At 34.1% G+C, this 20,216-nt stretch overlaps 1 protein-coding gene across 2 annotated transcripts in view; it reads right to left on the minus strand.

The window, feature by feature from the left end:
• The window catches only part of LOC138706525 (sialin), a 182,300-nt gene that overhangs the window by 9,509 nt on the left and 152,575 nt on the right, over nucleotides 1-20,216 (minus strand). For both annotated transcript variants that reach the window (XM_069835906.1, XM_069835905.1), the window contains 4 exons: nucleotides 14,287-14,436; nucleotides 10,367-10,499; nucleotides 4,932-5,087; nucleotides 2,670-2,755 (listed from right to left, as the gene is read on the minus strand). In XM_069835906.1, the coding sequence (XP_069692007.1) occupies nucleotides 2,670-2,755; nucleotides 4,932-5,087; nucleotides 10,367-10,499; nucleotides 14,287-14,436 (525 nt within the window). The remainder of the gene's footprint in view (nucleotides 1-2,669; nucleotides 2,756-4,931; nucleotides 5,088-10,366; nucleotides 10,500-14,286; nucleotides 14,437-20,216) is intronic.

Below are 20,216 nucleotides of genomic sequence, written 5' to 3' on the forward strand. Positions count from 1 at the left end.
ACACATAACATTTCAGTTCTGCAATTATCTGTCTATAACAGAAATGTTTTCTATCTGGAAATGCAATCAAGCACACTAGCAATCTTTCTCATACTGTATCAACACAATCATGTTGATTTCATTTTTTTTCCATTTCATTTATTATATTTCATAGGTCTTACATTAGCAATGAAGCTTTAAGATGTGGAACAAGTCAAAATTTTACAAGATTACAATTACAATTGCAATGTTTGCAATATTTTACAATTTTACAATGTCTCAATTTTCTACAGTATTTTTCTACAGTATAGTGAGATGAGATGAGGCCCGAGGATTCGCCAAAAGATTACCTGGCATTTGCCTTATGGTTGGGCAAAACCTAGGAAAAAACCCAACCAGGTAATCAGATCAAAGGGGGTGAAATGAAGTGAGGCCGAGGACTCTCCATTGATAATATACATTGTTTTCTGCAGCTCGAATATATTCCCATAATTTAAGTACTGAATGTTCAGTTCACTTCAACATCTCTTCAATTAATTCTCCTATTCAAACCATAGAACGCAAGATGTATTTACTTAATTTCCAGTAGTAGTTTGTGAATAAATGAGTGAATGAATATGTGAGGGAATGGTTGAACAATTTGGCGAATGTTTCATTTTATGCGTGTGTTGTTACATGAGTACACTATTTCCAAGATGAGCAATTTTATCACTGAATAATTTCAAGGGAAAAATTGTTCCGGGGCCGGGAATCGATCCCGGGACCTCTGGTTGAACGTACCAGCGCTCTTTCCAACTGAGCTACCCGGGAACTCCACCCGACACCGTCTCAACTTTCCCCTCTATATCCACACAAATCGCGTGGGCTGACGAAACGCCAGAGACTCACATCGAATGCACACAATCTCTGTGTGACTGGGAATTGTGATTTTCTGTTAACGTACACAGTGACGTATATATTATGCAAATCTAGTCTTTCAGGTAAGGCTCCCTGTAAAGCAGATTTGAATAATTTCAAGGGAAAAATTGTTCCGGGGCCGTGTATCGATCCCGGGACCTCTGGTTGAACGTACCAGCGCTCTTTCCAACTGAGCTACCCGGGAACTCCACCCGACACCGTCTCAACTTTTCCCTCTATTTCCACACAAATCGCGTGGGCTGACAAAACGCCAGAGACCCACATCGAGTGCACACAATCTCTGTGTGACTTGGAATTGTGGTTTTCTGTTAACGTACACAGTGACGTATATATTACGCAAATCTAGTCTTTCAGGTAAGGCTCCCTGTAAAGCAGATTTTAATAATTTCAAGGGATAAATTGTTCCGGGGCCGGGTATCGATCCCGGGACCTCTGGTTGAACGTACCAGCGCTCTTTCACTGTTTTAGCTCGTAAGTAGAAAGCAAGTGAATGAGTAAGTTCCTGAAAGTGTAAGTTTATGGATGAAATGAGTGAGTCTAGCTTATAAGTGTGAGCAACATGAGAATATGAGATTACAGGTCTATAGATGAATGAGTGATTTACTGAATGAATGGTGAGTGATTGAGTGAGTGATTTAGTCAGTGAATCAGTGAGTGATTTAGTCAGTGAATGAATGAGTGAATGATTGATGACTGAGTGAATGATTGAGTCAATGAGTGATTAAGTGAGTCAGTGAGTGACTGTGTGATTGAATGCGTCATTGAGTGACTGAGTGAGTGTGTAAGAGACTGAATGAGTGACTGGATGAATGAGTGTGTACGCGTGAGTCAGGCAGTGAATGAGTGATTGGCTCAGCGAGTCTGTAAGTGGGCGTTTATGGACGAATGAGATGGCGAATTAGTGAACGATTGAAAGTGCGAGGTTAAGAATAGTGAATGAATGGGTTTGCGATTGAATGAACCTATGAATGCCTGAATTTGTGGATGAATGTGTGAGTCTTCGGGAATTTGAGTGAGCTCTTGGAATTGTAAGTTGAAAGATAAATAATTTTAAGTCAGTGAGTTTGTGATTGGATGATTAAGTCAGTGCTTTATGGTTGAATGAATGGATCTGTGAAAAATTACATTCTTGAGAGTGAAAGTTTTTGAGTGAATGATTTGAGTGAATAAATTAATCTGAAAGCGAGAAAGTTTGTGACTGAATGAGTAAGTCAGTGAATGAGTGAATTTTATATGAATGAACGAGCTTGTTAGAAAGTGAGTTTATAGATGATTGAGTCAATATGAATGAATGAATGAATGAATGAATGAATGAATGAATGAATGAAATTGTGAGAGCATGGGTTTGTACGTGAAAAATGAGCTTGTGGGAATCAGAAGGTTTGTGACTGAATTAGTGAGTCAGTGGAAGAATAAACCCGTGAGTTTATGAGCGAATGAATTATAGAACGAGTTCGAGAATGTGATAGATTGTGAGCTAACGAGGTCGTTGACTAAGTGCGTTTGTGCAAATATCAGCTTATGAATGAAGAAGTGAGTGACAACAATTTCGAGCGAATGAGGCTTTGTGAGTGAATGAAGGACGTTATGGTAGTGTGATTCAATGAGTGAATGACTGAATCTATATGTCTGTGATTAATTGAGTGAGTCAGAGACAGAATAATTTCGTGATATTTGAATTTGTAAGTAACTGAGTGAGTCAGTTAGTGAGTAAACTTGTGGTAGAATTGATACACTATCACTACGATAACTCTGATGACATTTGTACTCACATTATCTTGAGTCAAAGTGCCCACCATGACGGAAGATAAGAAACCACCAAGTGAGGACAGAGTGTTAGCCATGCCAAAGATCGTGCCTGAAACAGAAAATGATCATGATCAATTTTTCGTAACCGATTTCATAGTATGTGGTAAATAATTGAGCTTTTTGACTGAGATCAGTTGAAAACGCTCTTAGCTTCAGTTTCTAACTACATTATTGAGTTATAAATGCCATAGTTGAATGGAAAGCAATATCATGGTGCTTGCATAATGTTATTAAGCTGTCACTGTCTCTTTTTTACCTTTGACAACGTTTGTTAACATCTTACAAAAAAAAAACAGGATTAAATTATTACGACTATTTCGTTTATATGCCGTCATTCCATTTTCGACCAATGAAGTGCAATGAAATTTTGAATTCCAACCAATCACAGTCATACATCGCAACTCGATTTATCACAATCAATTTATACCATAGTAATTCTTTTGTTCAGTCAGTGTCGCCAACTGTTTTCCCATAAATCGATTAGCATGACTCCACTAATGTAACAATGAAGTACTAAATAAAGTGCGAAATCCTACTTCCTACTTCCACATCTACATCTTCATCTTCTAATTCCATGTCTATTGCATCTAAAGGAAATGACACTTCGTTCGTTCACATTTGATAACTGCGGAGAATAAAGGAAAACGTGGAGAAAAAGGACAATATGACAAGGGAGAGAAAAAGAGTAACGAATGGGAATGCAAGGAGAAATGGTGAAGACAAGGATAACAAGGGGAATACAAGAAGAACTAGAGGAATATGAGGCAAGGGAATGCAACGAGAACAAGGAGAAAACTCAAATTCAAGGAAAACAAATGAAAGTAAAGGAGATAAGGGGAATACAAGGAGAACAAGAAGAAGGCAAAAGACAATGAGAACAAGACGAGTACGAGAACAACGAGGGTAATATAAGGACAATTGGACGACAAAGAGTGCATCTGAGGTGTATTGGCGTGAGAGGTGGCAAGATATTAAAAATTATTTGAAACATACGTTATGGTGGTAATGGGAAGGCGAATGGTCTGCACAAGAGGGAAATAAATTATGAAGAATAAAAAATACTATTCGCGTTTGGGATTCGTCCACAAGAGCGTCACGCCACGAAGAAGTTTTACTCACCCGGTTGAGGATTGGCCACTGTCATCTGACGCATGGGCATCTCCTACGTGGCGAGCCTCAGCCGGAGTGCGATCTATGCCATGTTCCACTGAACGTGGAACATTTTTTATTACAGTAGAAAATACGACCGTGTCCGTCGGCAATATGGAATTCTGCCGACTCTACGTGACGCTCTTGGAAATGATTTTAATTGTACAAATGCAGTTCTGAGATTTTTATCGAATACAGGACTTGACAGGGTGATGTAGTTTTTTATTGGCCCGTTTTACTTACCCTCCGGACTCTTTACATCCGGAGGTTATATTTTTTAGTATATGATTTTAACAAATTTGACATACGGACCTTTTACATCCGTGTATTTTATAAATGCGCCAGACAATTTATTTCTGGTGGCATTTGTTTTATTGTTTTGTTGTTTCTTTTTAAATACTACTAGGGTCTGAGAACTTCTCAATTTTATGGTTTTTTATGCTTCACCTTGTTGAAACTGCATTTGTTTGCCTCGTTTTAACTGTAACAACGCTTTCTAGTTCTTTTAACCATTCTGGTTATTGTATTGTGTTCGTGTTTAGTGAATGATTTTAGATAAGGGCTCAAAAAGCCATAGTAGCTGACGGGCCCTTTTTAAACTCCACTAACTAACTAACGACAAAGACAACCAGGGAAAGATAAGGAGAACAAAGGGAGTACAAAGAGAACAATGGAAATGCAAGGAGGATAAAGGGAAGACAAGGAGAACAAAGGCAATGCAATGACAAATGGGAGGACAAGGAGGAGTACAAAAAAGAACAAAGCGAAAGCAAAGAGGAGAACGGAAATACAGTAAAAGGATAATAAGGGAAATACGATGCGAACAAGGAGAAGGCAAGGAGTACAAAATAAATAGAAAGAGAAGAAGGGGAAGAAAAAGAGAACAAGGGAAATACTAGAGAACAAGTGGTTCCACATAAAGATATGCAGAGCTTTACATCTGTAGATTTTTTTTTTTTCAAAGTAATTGTAGAAAAGTCTAAATTGTCTTCTGTAGAAAAAAATTACACTACCGATCAACCAAGAAAGTAAACTTGAAATAGAGATACAAATATTTATTTTGGCTTTAATATTACCTGAGAAGTTGGGAGCGATGTCGAGACCATTGCCCAGGTAGCCACCACACACGGCCCCGTTCACAGTCAACGCCACAGTGAAGAAGGTGACGGAGGCCGCTCGATCACAGCCCAGGAACACTTGCCCGATCATAGTGATGCTGGGCACCACCAGAGCTGCCAGCACAACACAAAGTTCTCTTAGAAACACAGAGAGCAATTCATTTTCTATCGAATACATGAGGTTAATAGTTTCTTATATAAACTGCAAATAGCGAATACCTGCACATAACGGAAACACATTCTTATTCTGTGAGATTTCGTAGTATATTTTATTTTTGAGGATCAAGTTTCGACATCTGACGTCACTTGCTTAGCGACGACAAATAGTTACGACACAGTGTTACTTAGCGACGCAACGACTTACGTCACACTATTGCTTAGCAACGACGAGTTAAGTCACATTATCTATAATCGTGGCTAACGAGAAAGACAGGCTACGGCGCGACGTCACATTCTTAGTCATAGCATGGCCAACATTGAACAAGTTTATATAAAAATCCACGTTTAACATGAATTTAATATAGAAATTCCTTTGTTTTTTAGAACTTTGAAGATATATTTATAATAGGCGATTGTCAAGATGGCCATGACTAGACTATGATAATCACTTGACTACAATTAGTGCCGAAGCCTGTCTTTTCGTTAGTCACGATGTATAAAATTTGGACCAGTCCACTTAGGCAAGAGGAGTAAGAGAATGAAGAGAGTGATTCTTTCAATATAGGCTTATTTCTTACTAGCCGTACCCGTGCGCTCCGCTGCACCCGTTAGAAATAAATATAAAGTAATTACATAATTAAAATAGGACGTTTGATCCAGGGAACATTCGTGTTTGATAGAAGGATAAATCGTTTAATATGTTGCTTAATTTAAATTGTATTTAAATAATTAAAATGCGGTCATTTTGCTCCAGAGAGCATCATTTGGTGCAATGACAATTCCTTTAACATATTTCTTATTTGATATTACATGCAACCATAGTTTAATGAAGATTGACATATCATTTAGTTTTAATGTGTATACTTTATATTACTTGCTATATGTTTCAGAAGTTACTGTAATAACATTGTAGAATTATGTCCATCTAGAGAAACTACACTTTCCAATGGTGAAATAATAATTAAACAATTAATTAACTTCCGATATTACTTCATACAAACACAGAAACATCCTCTTAGGCTATGTTTAATAGTTTTCGATTGTTGTTGTCCAAGGCCCCTTATAGACGAAGTCATTTGTTTTTATTTCAGTACAGCGCCTTAGATGGCGTTATTATAATTTTAAAACTCATTTATCTCATTAAATATCAGTCCTACCAAAATTTTGTATAGAATAAAACTTATCGGAAATTATTTTTAAAGAAACTTTTGTCATGTAATATTTTTCATAAAAATCAATAATAAGCGAGATATTTCGATTTATTTAATTCAGGCCCCCTTATAACTCCCCTTTTAAATAAAGTATTTTGAATGCCATATAGCCTAAAATCTAAGTTACAACGAACTTAATTTATATTCCAATTTTCATATACATCGGTTCAGCCATTATCGCGTGAAAAGGTAACAAACATCCAGGCAGACAGACAGACAGACAGACATACAAACAAAAATTTCAAAAAAGAGATTTTCGGTTTCAGGATGGTTAATTATACATGTTAACACCAATTATTTTTGGAAAATCGAAAATTACCAGAAAAATTTTGGCTACAGATTTATTATTAGTATAGATGTATTCATAAAGAGAACAAATCTCTAAAATGAACGAATTCTCAAGCATGCAAATGTATAAAGGAGATTTCCCACAAAATTAATTCTCAACCGCAAGTGAATCGAAAGTGAGTTACAGCTGCAACTTAACTGGGTTGAAGATGCACGTCTGTTCGCACCAGAACAACTTTGAACGTAGCGACTGCAAATTCGATACAATTTTTAGCTTGTGAACAAGCCATTTTGTACAAACAGTAACTGTCAACTACAGTAACCAAAATATACAATACGCCCAGTTGCTGTCAACTGAAATCGCAGTTGAGTTGAGATTGAAACTTGTTCTAGTGGGAAACCTCCCTTAAAGTCATGATGATAATATGGTGATAGTCGCGTTGCAACATAGAAGCTAACAATCGAAAATAAAGTTAAATGATCAAGGTGGACAGGGAAATAAACGAGTTTGTAAAAGTGAAAAGAAACAGCTGTATCGTCGCATCAATTGAAAATTGGATAAATATATTTATATGCACTTCTTTACTCGGAATATACCATATTACTCGTATCACCCCTAAAATATTTACATTTCCTTCTGAATAACTCTGTACATAGGAATAATACCGACTGATCTATATAAATCTTTACCAATTTAATCAGGTATATTATTTCTTTCAGTGTGAACTTGAAATTGGACTTTATTATCGTAATGACGTGCGAGAATCGGTATAAGTGGTCACGGCTGAAATAATATGACAATCAATTATTGTCCATTATCGTCTATTCACAGTCTAGTATATAAAGTCACGAAGCTTGAGTTGTTGAGGGTACTAGGAACAACAGACTGTGCCGGTACTATTTCGCATTGTCTGTGATTAGGCGATAGTAGCGATCCTAGTGGTTAGCAACTATCTCTGGATGCATATTCCCTACATATTGTGCTTCGTGACTGTATATAGGGTAAACATTGGTAATTTCGTGGCAGTGGTTATTTCGTGATACTTTTTCTTTGCTCTTTCGTGAACTAACCAATGGTGTTACGAGATTCAAATTTCCGCCAAGGGATTGCATATGTTGTCCGGTTTCCAGAAACATACAGCTACGCTTTGTGTGACTATTGTAGTTGATTCAGTGAGCTTTAATGTTTCGAGAGAACAAGTTAGCGTCGATTTCTCAGGCGTACAAATTTTGTGGATGTTTGTAATTACATTACAGGCTTATTATTAAAGTTAGGCATATGATATTTGGTACAATGATTTAATATATCTTAATGAAATTTTAGGAAATGTTTTTGGAATTTTAGATACAGCTGTAGTCGCCATATAGGCTTAGATTTACTGATATAAATCTTAGCTGTTTGAGGCGAAATTTTGTTGAGTATTAAGCGTTACATTTTATACTATTCTAAAAATTGTATTACAATACGAATTTTATAAATATGAAGATGAGATGTGATAACAAAAAATAAAAGGGGGACGCAATGGGTTCAGTGTAGCTTCTGTTTGATTTGTTATCATACTAAGCGCCAATGATAAGTGTTAGATAACATACTTGAAAGAATTGTGACAGAAGATGAAACATGGCTATACCATTTTGGACCGGAAACAGAGACAGACAATGGAGTGGCATCATGCAAATTCACCAAAGAAATAGAAATTCAAAAGTGCACCTTGGGCAGGAAAATTTATGGCTACTGTGTTTTTCGATTCAGAACGACTCTTGCTTGTGGACATCATGCCACACTGAACCACCATTAATTCTGACGCGTATGTGGCAATTCTCAAGACACTTCAAGCTCGACTTAGTCGTGTTCGACGACATGGGGAGAAGCAGGATGTTCTGCTATTGCACGACAACGCACAGCCATATTTCAGTCATAAGAACACAGACCAGACCAGAAAATTGGGATAGACAACACTGAAACATCCGTCTTACAGTCCTGAACTGGCACCGTGAGATTACCATCTCTTTGGTAAACTGAAGGATCCCTTTGCGGAACGAGGTTAGAAGATGACTCCTTTGTGCACGCTGCTAAAGAGTGGCTCAGACGTGTTGGTCCAGACTTTTACCGTGCTGGTCTACATGCCCTCGTTCCTAGGTTACGTAAGGCAGTTGAAAGGGACGGGGATTATGTGGAAAAGTGACATTTGTTCCCAAAGGATGTATCTATATTCTGTGAAAATATCAAAGCTGTAGGAGAAAAATATAATTTTTAAACAAATGTTACGTATTACTTTTGGTGTTACCCTCGTAATATAGGCTATAGTAAAGTCCGTAATAAAAGTGTTCACCCTTTCAGGGCAAAGAAGATCCCTTTTCAATTTCAATTTTTACTTTGATTTCATTCTTATTATGTGTTGATATGTATTTCTATGTTTTCTTGCTATGAATATTAGACGGAATTACTATGTTTGAAGTCTTGTGACAATAAATGAGAATTTCTTTAGACTTTAATGAACTTTTCCACAATTCTTCTACCTCTCACGAAATTAGCAATGTAATATCACGAAATTACCAAGGTTATCACGAAATTACCAAGGTTATGACGAAATAACCAACCTTTTAGCTTAAGTTGTAAAAGTTTTTTTTTGGCAGTTGTTCATGAACGTGTCCAATCTTTTATGTCTCCAGATTTGTACAGCAAATTATCGTCTTTTAGATGAAAAAATCGGAATAAGGATATATTTACACATTTGCATTTTAAATTAATTTTCATGAAATTATCACGAAATTACCAATGTTTACCCTACTAGACTGTGGTCTGTTGTTGAAAACTGTATGAGTAAAGTTAGCAAACATGTAATATTCTCTTGTGCAACATGTTTATTTGGTTAGAACTTACAGAATTACAGATTTCTTGGTTGAAATGCAAAGGAAATTTTGAAGAGAATTTCATGTGGGTGATGTTCCAAGGAAGGCAACAATTCTGTCGTAATAAGTATGATTCTGGCATAATTAATGTATGATAGAGAAGTGAATTTGAAGGTTTGCTGCTTTTTTTCTGGAGTTATATATAACCGATTGAAATGGTAAAGGTTTATATAGGTCATCCAATATTATACGAATAGCATTATAATATGAAGAGCCATTTTATGTGAATTTGCGAAAATAAATTTCATACGTCTTATACGTAAAATTTTCAAATTGTCATATATCGATGGCTGAGAACCAGACTGTTCAAGTCCAACTTTTTATAAGAAAGAAATCTGTGTTTCATTGTGTTCCAGTTCTTGTCTGCATACATGAATCGACTAAAATTGTAAATATTCCTCTCCATAAGGTTGCTATGAAGCTATTCCAAACTATTTAATGAAGCTTTCAATTCCAGGAGCTTAAAATAGCTCTCCTGAAAAAAAAAGTAGTAAAATGGACTTGGAACAGTCTGGTTCTGAGTCACTGATATCTTACTTTTTGAGATTCCAAAATAAATGCATTTTGAGTAAAATCCAGAAAACAAAAGATTATCTTCCTATTTGCGAACATCGAAATATTGTTTCATCTCTGTATATTTTTATTTCTTTTGCTTTTTTTTTTAATTTCTGTTCAAGCAAATAAATTCTAAACATAAATATAATCTTAAACGTAAATAAAAAAATTGAATTGTTGTGCAATGAGTAAAAATGTGGAGAGATTAGAACCTAACATTTCTGATATCGATTTTCTAAGAAAAGGAAATTATGAATTAAAACTTACCGAAAGCAGTGAAGATCTTTCGAGTGACGGTGCGAGAGAACTTATTGTTTCGCAGCATGTAGTCCGCGAGAGCACTGGTGAGCACGGCGAAGACGTACTTGCCGAGGTAGGGTAAGCTGGATAACAGGCCGTTCTGTAACATCGGAACCAGTGTTGAGAATTAGTATATGCACTAAAAACTGTAAGATATGCATTCAAATATGCACTTATGCACTAAAATCTGAAGAACCGGCAAGGTACTTTACTACAATATCCCACCAAATACAAAACAATAGTCATATAATGGGAAATATTCAAATAATTGGGTTTAAAGGAAACCACAGTCACTTTAATTCCTTAGTTATTGTCTTATTGGCATTTCTAATTTAATTAAAATCAAATTGATATAGACGATTTTTTTTTCATGAATGTATGACACTTTGTGGTACAATAATCTTTTCCATATTTCCAGGATCCAACTTGGTTCACCTGCACGTAAAATAACTTGTGCGTAGGAAAAGTTCTTTCTACAGCACATGAAGTGAGGGGACAACATTTATAATCTGGTAACACGATAGAATTAATGAGTTATATGCGTTCCCGAAGTCCAGAAAACCAGAAAGAAATTTTCGCTACAAAAAAAAAATTATGAAATATGCTCTTCACTTCGAAATATGTACAATCGTCCAAAATACACACATAGGCCGGGAGCGGCTCGATTGCCCGACACTTATGCAATCGATGGTTGGATAGCGATAGACTGACGACTAGCCGACAGTACGAACTTTATAATAGTTACGCATGTATTGAGCACTCGTCTGTTTCCGTTCATTAATATATTGCAGTCTGCATTGGATTATAATTAGTGTTGTAGGATTTAATCGATTAATCGATCAATTCCTGTTTTAAGATTAATCGATCAAAAATATTTAATCCAATAATTGAGTCGATTAAAATTAATCGGTTTTAGTTGATATTTAATATTATTTTGTTAATACAAACTCATACTAAAAATTCCGACAATATTTCTCTCTCGGAATTTGCTTACTTAAAAGCACAATAGTACTGCTATTTTCTAACTGTAAACCAGATAGCGTAGGGAAAATCTTTGCACAAACACTTCAGAAAGAGATGGAGATATGAGGACAGTTACCTAGTCTACCTCTATTGAAAGTTGAAACAATGCGAAACCCTTATTAAGTTTTATGCTTTTCCAAGAAAACTTCCACTTTGTTGTCAGCTCATCTTCCTAGCATATGAAATACATACTTTTCTGGGATTCGTCCCCCTCATCCCTTATAAAATAGCCATGTTTACAGTGAGTGCAAGTGAGAGCGTTCTCTTTCTAAAATTTGGTAATTCGATTACAATAGGGGCCTATCTTCTGTTTCGTCTACTGTATTGCAGTTGCAGTTTCTGTACTGAGTTTGTATATGAAGGTTGTGTGTTTAGTTTGAAAAGAAAAAAAAAACAGTTTTCTGTAGTTTGTGAAAAGTCTAAATACCATTAGGTTATGTGAGAAATTGAGAGGTAAACTCGGTGAAACGTTTGGATTTAAATTGAACGATCGTGGAGAAGTGCTTAACAGAAAAAAAAAGTCTTTTTGTGTTTAGTGATGCAGGAAACATTGTTACTAAACGTATAACGGCACTTAATTCGGAGCATGTGAATGCACTCACATGTTTAAAATCATGGATGAAGCAGTATTAATTGGGTGAGGTTTCATACTTTTTATATTTTATGTTTGTCTCAAAAATTCCCGAAGAAATTAACACAATACATTATAAGCCTTATAATAAAAATGTTAGTAAATAATTAAAATAGTTGTTTTGTAATATAACAATACAATATATTTTGCAGATATACAACATTTAATACCTATGCTTATCACCGAACACAAGTTAAATTTAACAATAATTGTGTATTACAGTATATTAAAACATTTTTTCAAATCGATCAAAACTCGATTAATCTATTAATTAACCGATTAAATTCAAATAGTTAACGATTAAATATTTTGATCGATGAACAACACTAATTATAATAAACTGCTCTAAGTAGTTTATGTATGCGAAATGAACTCGATCGCATTTTTGAGTTTATCGGATATGACGTAAGCATTTCCATGGCTACCGAAGTCGAAGTCGACGTCAATGTGATTTCCGTTCCATGAAATCCTTCGATTTTTTCTATATTTTAGGTTTAATACAGATCTTACACGTCAAGAAGTACAACCACGATGAAGTCAGGAATTGACATCCTTACTTGATTATTCAGATATGCTATGTCACTTTACAATCAAGCAAGCTGTTTGTTTGTTTCGAGCCATGTTGGACTTGACAAGTGAACTCTTGACATTGATTGTGACGTCAGGGCGGTTCCCAGGTGCACGGTAGTACTGATGGCTATTATGCGCAATCAAAACACGAATTCTGAACTTGAAGTTGGATAAACATCGGCTACAAGGTCGACAAGTGTGGCAATTGTACCCAACTCTGTTGAGAAGGAAACATGATGTCAGATGTTGCTCTTGTTAGCTGCGGGTTCACTTGTACCTGAATCAAATAACAAGAATATTTCTTCCGTATTTTCGATAAGAAAATTCTTCCACGATATCTTACATTCGTAATTTTGAGACAGAAACTCTTTCGAAGTAAATTCACAATATTAAAAAATTATACAGTAACAATGTATTCAACTATGAGTGATGTAAGCTATAATGTGAATGTGAAAGAGATTTTTAGAAGAAGAAAATTAAATTTCAACAAATACAGCAGGGATTGATTAATTCGAAATTGGATAATCCAAATTATTGGATTAATAAATATTTATTCCTGTTTCAATTCCTATTTAAACAGATGTTAAAAATTTACACGTTAATTCAAATTGGATAATCCAAATTATTGGATTAATAAATATTTTTTCTTGTTTCAATTCCTACTTAAACAGATGTTAAAAATTTACACGTTAATTCAAATTTTCGAAACTTAGATTTGGATATTTCGAAGCCAGGACTTCATTGACTTCGAGGAAAATAATGTCAAATCTAGAATTCCAGAGTTATACAGTTAGTGCATTATAAACTAGTTTCATAATGGTACAATTTTTGTACAGCAGCATTATAAACAGTCTTTACTGTTGGTAATCGTGCACAAAATGCCACATTATTGCACCAGTGCCATGACACATTACTAAGCCAACTAAAGCGTAACTTGTGTCATAAAATTAATATTATTAAACAATTTTCCTTGCAATAATATTTCAATATATTACTGCTATCATAGCAACTCATTCTTTACAGACTATGATTTCAAACTACCCATCATTACAAATTTGTTATGTTATTTCTGTATTAATTGTTTTATAAAATTTTCATAACCTCTGATTGAGGTTCTGGCTGATATGTACAGTAGTGGCAAAAAACCAGACCGACCTTTGTAGCTGATTTCAGAGCCTTGTTCATTCCACAGCACGATAGACTGGTAACTAAGACTTTCGTGGTTCGAATCCTGCCTGGGAAGGAAACTTTTTTTTTTTCCTTATTCAAATATATTCCCAATACTTTTCGACTGCTGGAAAATTCATGTTCTGAGAATAATAAGTTAATTAAGTAGTAAAATATCGCTGTAATCGATATATATATATATGACCTCGTAACCAAGCAAAAGTATGCAGAAAGACATAAAATATATAAAAATGACTTGTATGCCTTTACAAACAATGTAAAAAGCGTGTAAAATCTTGGCCAGAGGCATGGATGTAGAAGAGGATTGCTACGATGTCTGAGAAATCAATTGAAATATGCATCCAGACTCAAGGAATGCAGAGAATGCAGTAAGGAAAAGCACGCATGAAACACTCGCATACCTTTCTCCTTGGTCATCTTACATCAGTGTTTCCTTAATGTTAAACAGGTGAGCTTTCTGAGTTTGCTAGGTTACCTCCTTGATGTTGAAGTGCAGGATGTGTTTCATGTATGTGGGCAACTGGTTCACCACTGTGAAGTATCCGAACACGCTGGCGCCATGCGTGATAATGATGGCCCACACGCAAGGTGACGTCAAGATGCTCAACCACGGCACCCTGTGCACCTGCAACATACCATCAGAATATCAGAAAAACTAGTTTAAGACCCAGATGACTTGAGTTCGGTCTCTCAACGCAGGTTATATTGATGTTTTCATGTTTTACGTCCTGTCCTGTTGAAGAATTTCGCTATCGTAACCCAACAATAACTTTCTTTCTCACTCCTTCCTCTTATAAGTTCTTAGTGAAATTTGGATAAATTATTACACCTTTTGGAGTAAAACAAAATGCCATTACTAGCATTTTTATATGCCGATCTCGTGGGGAAAATGACTTACCTAATACTTTATGCTCGACCATGCCGAAATGTAGTAATTATACACCTGGTAGTAGTCCTTTAATGCACCTCATTAAAGTACACCTATTCATTATAGTTCAGCTGTTCAGCCAATGAGAAATCACCATTGTAGCATTATAAAACCGCAAGTATCGATTATTCTCGGATATGCAATCGAAAGACAACTAGCGAAACGTCACGGAGGCTGGAAATCCAATACTGTCGCAGAAGGTTATGTTCTGTTACTTATTAGCGTTAATTGTAAATAATATTCAAATAAATTCAATTTGTCATCTCGTTTTTCAATTCTAAATCAATTTCCAGGTTATATCAAGATTAATGTTCATGTTATTCTCTAGATTATATCAAGGTCAATGACATTCGTTCCTCGGAAAAATCAATACTTTCGCGTCTGCGCACATCTCACAATTTATAAGGTCAGTTCCGCTCCTCACTTAGATAACCATAACATGAATACTTATGAATAATTTAAAGTTAGAAATATGGTCGAGCATAAAAAGTCGTATGAAACTTGCCTATAATGGTAATTAAGATCTCGTATGAAAATTATGAAACTCGCTTGCGCTCGTTTCATAAACAAACATACTCGCGTCTTAATTACTACCATTATAGGCTCGTTGCATAATGTACTATTATGTAACCACTCAAGGTGTAAAATTGTTTTATATTAATACTCGGTGCCTCTTTAAATTCAGTCTGTGAACGTTGATAAACGTGTAATTTTAAGCCTTTTAATACAATGGACACTACTTTATCTTAATCTGCTGTACAGTATTCTGTTTGGTATTGTGATATGATACTGCCGATACTACTAGTAAATTTAGGTACCGTAGCATTTGACAGTGTGATTTGAGGAGCTTCAGTTTTGCATTATGATTTCACATAATATGTTACTACAATTTGTAAACTGGAGTATATGTTCATTGTGACGGTGTTATTTTACAACTTTCACTAGAAATTGTGACTTATTGTTAGATGAAGTATTCAGCAGACTTTACAATTTTCACCATAATTTGTAACCTATATGACACGTTCAGCGTGGCACGATGTGATTTTACATACTTCACTACAACTTTAAACCTTTCACTATAATTTGTAATCTAGATAACATGTTCAGTATTGCAGTGTGATGTCACATCTTTCACTACAATTTGCAAGCGTGGCAGTGTGATTTTAAGTCTTTCAATTTTGATTTGTAAACTACTGTAAATAACATGTTCAGTATGACAGTGTGATTTTACATATCTCACTATGATTTAAATTATAATGAACTGTAAATAACGTATTCAGTGTGGCAATGTGATTTTACATATGTCACTATGATTTAAATTATAATGAACTGTAAATAATGTATTCAGTGTGGCAATGTGATTTTGCGTCCTTCACTACAATTTATAAGCGTGGCAATCTGATTTGACATCTTTCACTATGATTCGTAATCTACTGTAAATAATATGTTCAGCGTGGCAATTTGATTTTACATCTTTCACTATGATTTATAATGTACTGTAAATAACATGTTCAGCGTGCCAATGTGATTTTACATCTTTCACTATGATTTATAACCTACTGTAAATGACATGTTCAGCGTGCCAATGTGATTTTATACTTTTTAGAATGGTTTGTAATCTAGATAACATGTTTAATGTGACAGTGTGGTTCCGAGTTTTAACTTTTTAGATGACATATTCTGTGTGGTAGTGCGAAATGACTGTATACATATATTCAGTATGTCAGGATAACAAAATTTTCTTCAAAATTCAGACTTTTTATATGCTGTAACTGTTAGGTTTGGAAGTGTAATTTGATATTAAATACAATTTTTATTGCAAATCTAGTCTTTGAGGTAAAGCTCCCTGTAAAGCAGATTTGAATAATTTCAAGGGAAAAAATTGTTCCGGGGCCGGTATCGATCCCGGGACCTCTGGTTGAACGTACCAGCGCTCTTACCAGCTGAGCTATCCGGGAACTCCACCCGACACCGTCTCAACTTTTCCCTTTATATCCACACAACTCACGTGGGCTGACGAAACGCCAGAGACCCACATCGAGTGCACACAATCTCTGTGTGACTTGGAATTGTGGTTTTCTGTTAACGTACACAGTGACGTATATATTATGCAAATCTAGTCTTTCAGGTAAAGCTCCCTGTAAAGCAGATTTGAATAAATTAATCTTTTAGAAAACATGTTTTATATAGTAGGTCTAATATGATTCGACATCTTTTGTTCGTTATAAGATGACTCATAATTTAACAATGACATTACACATGTATTTTTACGTATATGCCATTACAGTTTTATACCTTTTAGATGACATATTTATTTTAATGAAGAATGTGATTTGTACTTGTAACTACAGTTGGTAAATTTCATGATGACGTGTGAAGTATGGCAGTGTCATCGTACATCTTGGCACTGTGATTTGATGCCATTCAATTGACTGCAATAGTAATGTTATTGATACTGTGTTCTGTCTCGCTACAATAGACCAGTCTTAGGCGATTTTTTTGGCAGTGTATTTTGACGCGTTTTACTAAACTTGGTTATTTTCTTGTATGTTCTGTTTCTTGATATTATGATTTGAATTATCTTCATTCAGCTCTTAACACTTTAGGTGATGTTTTCTGTCTAGCATTCTAATTTGAACATTTAAACGACGTGTTCTACATGACACTATAACTTATTAGTCCTATAAGATCGTAGATCGTATATTTAATTGACATGCTAGTCGAAAACGCCATTCTCTCAGCCATGATATAACTACAGATAGGAATTTTTTCACCTTCACAAAATAATTAAATTTTTGTTGATATCAGTTTCTCATGACATAATGCTGTTACATTAAATATTAATGTACCTCGCATCCTGAAAACTTCAATCCCCATTTAAACAGTATGTTTGCCAAAAAATATTTCAACCATTTATTTAAAAAAATAATCTTGATATAATGTTCTAAATATGAACTTAATGTTGATAAAAATTAGAAGAATTCATATGTATCATAACTTATTACTAAGTATTCTGTCTTAGAAACAGCATTTGCGATATAAAGTTTGAAACAAATATATATTAACAAAAAATGTATACATAATTGACTAACAAAAAGAAGAGAGTACAGACAGATATCTTGCAACAGAAAAAAATTGCATGGAATCTGTAGAACTACTTGCGCTACAACAAAATGCGATACATCAACATACTAAAAAAAAGGATTAATTTATGCATAAGACACAAACTATCATATGCATACTACATGCTGAAAATAGAAGAAAAGCTCTATGGTAAGTTGCTAGAAAAAAATTTATATGAATGGCCCCAAAACAAAAAAAAAATAACTGAAATTATTTTTTCTTAATTTACATAGATAAAAGTCATACCAGTAAAAAAAAAGTGAAAGAAATAAAGCAGAAAATTACATACCGATATCTCTATTATATATTCTTTAATATTTATGGAAAGTTATGTTGAATAGAATTAATTAATTTTAGAAAAACATACTGCTTTAGCAAGTGAGTCAAAAAGTTAAGATAATCATACATGCGTTACTATTGTATAGAAGTGCATGCGAAAGACAATAGAGAAGAAACAATAGGACTCTTCATAGATCTCACGAAAGCATTTGATATGATCGACGAATTCTAATCCAAAAGCTAGGAAAAATTATTGGGGATCAGAAGTTCGGCAGCAATCTAGCTTGCATAACATTTAAGCAACAGAGAACAGATTGTACAAATAGATTCAGTAGAATCAAAAGACATGGTATATCCTCAAGGATCTATTCTACAGTCATTATCGATCTTCCACCAAATGCACTACAAGCGAAAATCGTTGTACTCGCAGATGAAAAGATATGTTATTCACCATCAGTAAACATATAAATAATCTACAATCCACACAGTAAGTAAATTCAATATGCACATATAAATCTAGCTACAAATATACTCATTTCAAACTCATTTCAATACCAATAAGACAGTATTTTTACATGTCAAATAACAATCTATGTGTAACACAATAAATTTAATATTTCGTTCAGTGATTCTATAACTAACAAGATCAATCACAAAATTTCTAGGTATATAGATAAATTCAGATTTATCTTGGAACACTCGCAGAGAAAAGCTAATAGAAAAACTAAGCAAGTTATATGTCTTTAGAACCCAAAGCAACAATTTTTTCTATTTAACTTCTTAAAGTTTTGTACTATGAATGTGTATTTATCAGATGGCCTCATATGTTATTCCTATCCGGAAATGGCATGTTTATGTCACAAAAAATTAAATTAATAAAAATAATTAAACAAGTCTCATCCTTAGCTTCGTAGCAAGAAATATTCAAGAAATTAAAATAATACGTAAATGAAGTGTTTTGTTTAGCATTATAATTCCTGAACTCTTATATCTCCCCTACAAATTGTAATTGTTCATGTTTGGAAGAAACATATGTTAAATATTTAGGTATTGCCATTGATCAATATACTGTATAGGATGAGGTAAACATGTTGCTCTCTTATGTAAAACACCTCCCAAAATTATTTGTAAATTTATCATTCTCCGATATTATTTAGCAATTCATATTTTAATAATATATTTAGGAATATTTGAGTCTATACTTAGAAGATGTGGTATAATTGGTCGGGGAGGAATTGTTAAATCACATCTTATTCCGTGGTATTTTCTTAAAAAATAATAATTAGAATGTCTTTGTCAAAACTTATTGATTGCTCAAAACATTTGATTATTTTTTTGTTCAGAATTTTTGTATTATATTACAAAACAGGGATAATTATAACGAAGATAAAAATAGAGAAATAAGTCAAGAACAGAATACAAGATGGAATGAATAAATACTATACTGAAATTAAGAAAAATAAAAATAGAAAAGGAGACTAAATAATTCACTTACTTTTTCTCTTAAATTATTTTATTAAACTCAAAATAACTCAGGTCAGGATTTATTATCAAAATAGAGTTGTATAGGGATAATTATAACGAAGATAAAAATAGAGAAATAAGTCAAGAACAGAATACAAGATGGAATGAATAAATACTATACTGAAATTAAGAAAAATAAAAATAGAAAAGGAGACTAAATAATTCACTTACTTTTTCTCTTAAATTATTTTATTAAACTCAAAATAACTCAGGTCAGGATTTATTATCAAAATAGAGTTGTATACATAATATTTGTTGTGTTCGTAATATTAAAAAAATTACAATTTAATTCTGTTGAACGTTTTTAAGAAAAATCGTAGTAAGTATGAAGATGACAAAGAAACATGTCTTAATACTAACCGAAATATGTCACCTTTCTCTTTTTTCTTGAATCAAACACAATACAAAATCTGGGAAAATTTATTCTTCATTTTATGGACCAAGATCATATAAACGGTTTATTAAAATAAATCCGGGATTAAGTAACCTTAATATTATTTTCAGTAAGAGAATTAAATACCGGTACTCTCTATTTTTTTATTGTAACTGTC

This window comes from Periplaneta americana, chromosome 9 (genome assembly GCF_040183065.1).
Source record: "Periplaneta americana isolate PAMFEO1 chromosome 9, P.americana_PAMFEO1_priV1, whole genome shotgun sequence".
Classification (NCBI taxonomy): Eukaryota; Metazoa; Arthropoda; class Insecta; order Blattodea; family Blattidae; genus Periplaneta; species Periplaneta americana.